We start from the raw sequence: 6,000 nt of genomic DNA on the forward strand, positions 1-6,000 counted from the left end.
GCTTTCTGGAAAATAGTTCAGTGAAAAACCTGGCCACCTTCTAGACATTCAAATTTAGTGTATAAAGATAAATAACTGGAAAGCCATTGCGTAGAGGCATGACTTGGAAAATTGATGCTAAGCTGCTATAGCAGTGGCCTTAAAAGAAAAGGTCAGTGTCCAGCAGCCGCCAGCTGGCCTTCATCTCTGGTAAGGCTAAAAGGGAGATTAGCTTCAGTTGTGACCAAAGACACTTACAGGAGTTGTAAGTGAACTGTATCACCAGTGGGGACGTTGTAAGCACTGGGACAGATGGCCGAGGTCAGAGCACAGGGGTATTTTTTCTTGAATTTAAATAAAAGGAATGTATCATTGCTATAAAATTAGTAGGTTATTAGATTTAGCTCGTGTTTTTTTTTTTTTACCCATTAAGAATCTGTTAGTGTCTGTTTTCCAAAATATAAAAACGAAACTTTTCATACAGTTTCAGAAAACGTATAGACTCCTTGAAGTCTGTGTATGAGACCCCTTTGAAAACACCCCAGACTAGATGTCTCCGGCTTTCCCACCTTCGTATGTGACAAGCTGTTGGCTCACTTTCCTCAAACAAAACAGTGGAATCTGAAGATCAGATGTCAGACTTTGGGTTTTCTTCCAAAATGCTTGACTTTTTGTAAAAGTTCAAAGAAAGGACAATGGGACAGGAAGAATTTTACTTTTAATCTGAACTCCTTGTCAGTAAAAAGTATTCAGAATTAAGTCTTACTATTTGGCTCTGCCTGACCTTAATAGAAAGTAGTATGAGACCAGGCCCTCACAAAACACAGCTCCAGATTCACGGAGGAAAATACAAAAGGAGATGCCACGTTGACTACTGAACAGTTCCAAGTCTGTGGAGTCTCTGGTGCAGGGCCGTGATTACTCAGCTGGCCTTGAGAAACAGTATCTGTTTACAATTCTCTCGTTATTTCATTTACTACAAGTTGGAAAATGACCACCCAGGATTACAAATAAGGGAGTAATTTGGCCCTGCCTCTAAAATGAAAATTTTTCATCCTCCTAAGAAGTAAGGAGGGTCTGTAATGTGTATCATGAGTCATGATCATGGAGGCTGCAGAGGTGACCCTGTGCCTCAGAGCACCTGCTGCTCTTCCAGAGGACTGGAGTTTGGTTTCCAGCACCCATGTCAAGGGGCTCAGAATCCCTTGACTCCAGCTCCAGGGACCTCAACCTTCTTCTGCTGCCTGCAGGCATAGTGTGTGTGTGTGTGTGTGTGTGAGGGGGGGGGGGGAGAGAGAGAGAGAGAGAGAGAGAGAGAGAGAGAGAGAGAGAGAGAGAGAGAGAGAGAGAGAGAGAGAGAGAATATGAATACATCTTTAAGTTCATGGTAGTTACCCTGTATATATATTTAGCAGGACTCTGCATGGTGTCTGTTCCTTCTTGCCGTCTGTAAGAGCTAAGCCTACAGAACTGCACTTGTCTCTTTGGTATGGAATCAGTAACTCTGGAAATGGATATTGTCTTACTGTAGAAGTGATCTAATGATACCTGAGAAAGAACATAACCTTCAAATGTCCGTGGTTTCTTCTCTGCCCTCACTGTTACATTCACAGTTGGGAGAATCTAATGGAATTAGAAACCTCACTGGTGGGGCTGGAGAGATGGCTCAGCAGTTAAGAGCACTGGCTGCTCTTCCAAAAGTCCTGAGTTCAATTCCCAGCACCCACATGGTGGCTCACAGCTGCTAGTCCCATGGGATCTGCTGCCCTCTTCCTGAGTGAAGAAGATGTAAATGTAGACAGAACACCCCATATACATCATAATATCCTGCTAATCCATGAACAGAGAACGCGTTTTATTATCTAGTATCTTCTTCAGTTTCTTCCTTTAGTGCCTTAAAATTTTCATGGTGAGTCCTTTTACTTTTACCTCCTTGGTTAGACCTATTCTTAGGGGTTTTCTTGTTGTTGCTGTTGAGGCACTTTTGAATGGGATAGTTGCTCTTTTTTCTTGGCAAACTCATTGTTGGTGTGTAGGAAAACTAGTGGTCTTAGCATGTTGGTTTTGCATCCTGCCACTTTGCTGAAAACACAAATCTAAGAGTCTTGTGAGGCTTCACTGGCCTTAAGAAGTAAGACCCGGAGGTTCTTGTGTGTGCAGAATAACGTAACCAGAAAATAAGGTCCGTTGGCTTCACACACTTAACCCTTTTATTTCTTATCTTATTGCTCTAGCTAAGAGTTTAAACATTCTTTTGAAAGAGTGGAGAAAGAGGGCTCCTGTGTACCATTCTTGATCTTACAGGAAATTCTTTTATCCAAATGTAATGCTGGCTGTCGGCTTGCTATATGGCATGTTCCTTCTGCTCCTAGTTGCTTCAAGACTTTTTATCATACAGGCATGGAGAACTTTGTCAGATACCTTTTCTGACTCTATTGAGATGATTAATTAATTTCTGTCTTTAAGTCTGTTTATACATTGTGTTACATTTATTGATTTGGATATGTTGAACCAACTTTGCAACCCTAAAATGAAATCACTTTTGTCCTGATGTGTGAACTTCAATGTGTTTCCGTTGTTCCTATGTCTTGGCCTTAGTCTTCTGGTTAGGTTTTGTCTGAAGTCTACCGTATCAGCTCTGCCAGCCTGTTGACATTTGCTGGGAAGACATGTTCCGTCCTTTGGCTTGTTTGACAAGTTTGTTTTTTAATCTAATCCAATTTATTTCAATAGTCAGTTGAGGTTATTGCTTTCAAGGTTATGTTTGAGAGGGCCTTGCTCTTTTTAGTGGTTGCTTTGGCTGTTGTTCTGGCTGTTTGCATTATTGGTATTGTCTTCCTCTTGTTAGTATTAGGGGTTTGTTGGTTTCCTCTGCCATGCATAATGAATTGCTTCTTGGGTCTCCCTTGATCTCATGGATAAGACTGTCTTTCTCCTTTTTCTTTGTATATTATTCTTTTAAGTGGTCTCTGCAGTGCTAGCTTGGCTGTTATGAATTGCCTTAGTTTGTGCTAATCTTGAAATGTCAAGAAATAACTTACTGGGTATACTGTCCTTGCTTGGCAGTTATTTATGTTTAGGGCTTGAAGTATATCAATCCATGATTTCTTTGCTTATAGCGTTGCTAACAAGAAATCTAATGTTATTCTGATATGTCTCCATTTTTCCCTTGCACCTTCTAATATTGTCTCTGAGCTTTGTACTTTTGGCATTTGTGGCAGTTAAGTGTCCACTTGTTAGAATCTCGAGTCACCTGGAAGGTGGGCCTTAGGGCATGCATGCCTATGGGGGGGGTTTCTCGGTTGCTTTAACAGCGGTGGGATGGTGCTCTCACTCTAGTGCATGGGCTGTTCCTGACTGGGAGCCTGCACTGTGAAAATGGAGAGCAGGGGCTGAGCAGCAGCATGCGTTCATCTCTCTCTGGTTCTTCCTGTGAATGTGACTCGACCATCTGCTTCAAGCTTCCGCCATCTTGATTTCCTCCCCGTGGTGGACTGAACCTTGAATAATGAGACAAAATAAACTCTTCCTTCTTCTAGTTTCTTTGTCAGGGTTTCATCCCAGCAACAGAAAGAGCTGAGACAGCGTCTTAACTATGATATGCCATGAAGTGGTTCTCTGGTTATATCTCTTTGGGGCTTGAAATGGCTCATGTATTTGGGTGTCCGTTTTCTTCTCTAGACTTAGGATATTTTCTGGTATAATTTTATTGAGCAAATAGTCTCTGCCCTTAGGCTTTGACTCACCTTCTTTTGCCCACAGATTCCTAGTTTCTGTTTTCTGAGGACATCCCAGCATTTTTGGAAGTTTGAGTCATCTCACTGTGTACCTCACTTGTGTCCTCAGTAAGGTTTATTGACATTAGTGCTAGTATACCTTTTGGAGGACATGTAGTTTGCACTGTTTTGAACTTGATGGTATGAGTATGTAAATAGTAAAATACAGAATATAAATGGAGGAAAGTAGAGTGAGAAACAAATAATGGGGCTGAGATGCATTAGAAATATCATGGAATGGATAGTCTAGCAGCCTTTCCAGGGAGGTATAAGTTAAAATACAGGTAAACAAAGCACAAAAGTGCAAATAATTTAAAATGAGGACTACAAAGAAACGGAAGGCACAAGAGCCTTAGTGTCTCTTCCTTCCTGGGATGATGTGTTTTTTCCCTCCTCTTCAGTCGTCTTGTGTGTCAGTCTCCACAAGTAGAAGGAAGGGTACAGCCTTATAGAAGCCTTGGAGAGCTAGAATTGAGGAAAAGGCAGGACATATTGGCACGCAGGCATAGAGGCCGGTAAAGCTCCTGTCCACCCTTGAAAGTGTAGTGACAGGTCCCACCCTGAAAGCACTCCCTGTTGACTCTTTGCTTCTCTGCAGATAACATCATCAATGGGCAGGACTATGAAGTGATGATGCAGATTGACTGTCAGGTGATGGACACCAGGATACTGCACATCAAAAGCTCCTCCGTTCCTCCCTATCTCCGAGATCATCAGAGGAACCAAACCAATACCTTCTTTGGTTCCCCTCCAACAGCCACAGAGACAACCCATGTTGTCAGCACCATCCCCGAGTCCGTACAGTAGTGCCCTGAGCCGCCTGGGAAAGCAAAGTATGGGCCTGCCACACTGAAGAGCCGGTGAGGGGTGCTGCTCTCTGCCTCCTTGTGAACTGGGAACTGCCTCGTGCTGCAACTCAAAGGAAAGAAGAGAGCAAGAAGCCTCTCTGCTTTTCACCACCTACCCTCCAGTGGAGGACATACTAAAGAGCAGTTTTCTCATGGCAGTGCAGCCTGTGTAGGCAGTGTTGCCTGGTGGTGGTGTTCTGTTAAGTCTTTTTTCACTGCTTTTCCTATTGATTTGTTCTTCCTTCAGATAAGACCCACTTCCTCTTTTGTCCACTACACTGCCTGGCATAGTAAAGTGATTTTTATTTAAAGCTTTAGAGCACATGTTCATGTGGTTTCCAACAATTGGCTTTCTCTCTCCTTTGATTCAAATCCATTCTGAGTAGTGTATTTGAGAAAACACATTTCAAAAATCTGAACAGCCAGAAGCATCCCACAGAGTCAAAACAGTTTGGAGTTTGGGTAAAGGGATTATCCAGTTGATCAAGTTTATTTTTACTTGTGACTTGTGGTTCAGCCCTGAGCAAATAACTGCTGTGGGGTCAGAGAGTGAGCCACACACTGGAGACAAGGGAAGGGAAGGCCAATGGTGGGATGTAGGGAGAGGAGGTGACTCAGTCTATACATGTGTTTAAACACTGGGGGTTCACATGGCTTCCCGGTAAGTTTAGAGGAACAGCCACTGTTCACTCTTGGAATTCTGCTCCTCACTGCAGATCCTTAAGGACCTCAGGGCAAACACTTCCCTGTCATTGTGAATCCTCAGCCCAGGACACACTCCTGTGAAACCAGCCTCAGCAAAGGAACTTGGAGGTAGCCAGGTTTAAGCTAGACTAGAGTGTTTCTTTAAGGACTGACAGTGCACAGAGCAGGCATGGGATCCCACGGAGCCTGCACCATATTATGGCAAAAAATTTCAGTTTCTCCAGTTGAAAGATGATAAAGACTGTATCTCTCTTTGTTCCATATTGGAGTTTAAAAAAAAAAAAGCTATGTCTGGGCACATGCCTTTAATCCTAGCACCACTTGGAAGGTAGGGTAGACTTTGAGATCAGCCTGGTCTACATATTGAGTTCCAGGACAGAGCAGGCAAAGCTATATAGAGAAAGCACCTCAATAAATAAAATAAAATAAAATAAAATAAAATAAATAAAAACAAAAAGCAAAAGTTATGCTCACATATATCTTATTGTATTTTGCCTGCTTCTTTCACCATAGCAAGCAGCTAAAATTACATTGCAGTGTGCACTGTGCATTGGTAAAGTCACAGGATGGGTATGAGAACTCTTGCCGTCCCTCACCCGCTGCCTTGTCAGGTGACCCCATTCCAGTGCACACAGTGGCAACAAGTCCTCTTCTTTCAAGGGAAGCAAAGACAGACTTCAGGGGTTGCATGC

At 42.8% G+C, this 6,000-nt stretch overlaps 1 protein-coding gene across 2 annotated transcripts in view; it reads left to right on the forward strand.

Annotated features, from left to right (window-relative positions):
• The window catches only part of ATF6 (activating transcription factor 6), a 155,245-nt gene extending 150,331 nt beyond the window's left edge, over positions 1-4,914 (forward strand). For both annotated transcript variants that reach the window (XM_084776300.1, XM_084776299.1), the window contains exon 17: positions 4,354-4,914. In XM_084776300.1, the coding sequence (XP_084632426.1) occupies positions 4,354-4,562 (209 nt within the window). In that variant the 3' untranslated portion in view covers positions 4,563-4,914. The remainder of the gene's footprint in view (positions 1-4,353) is intronic.
• The last annotated feature ends 1,086 nt before the right edge of the window (positions 4,915-6,000 follow it).

The sequence above is a fragment of the Acomys minous genome, assembly GCF_964271855.1.
Source record: "Acomys minous genome assembly, chromosome: 1".
Lineage (NCBI taxonomy): Eukaryota > Metazoa > Chordata > Mammalia > Rodentia > Muridae > Acomys > Acomys minous.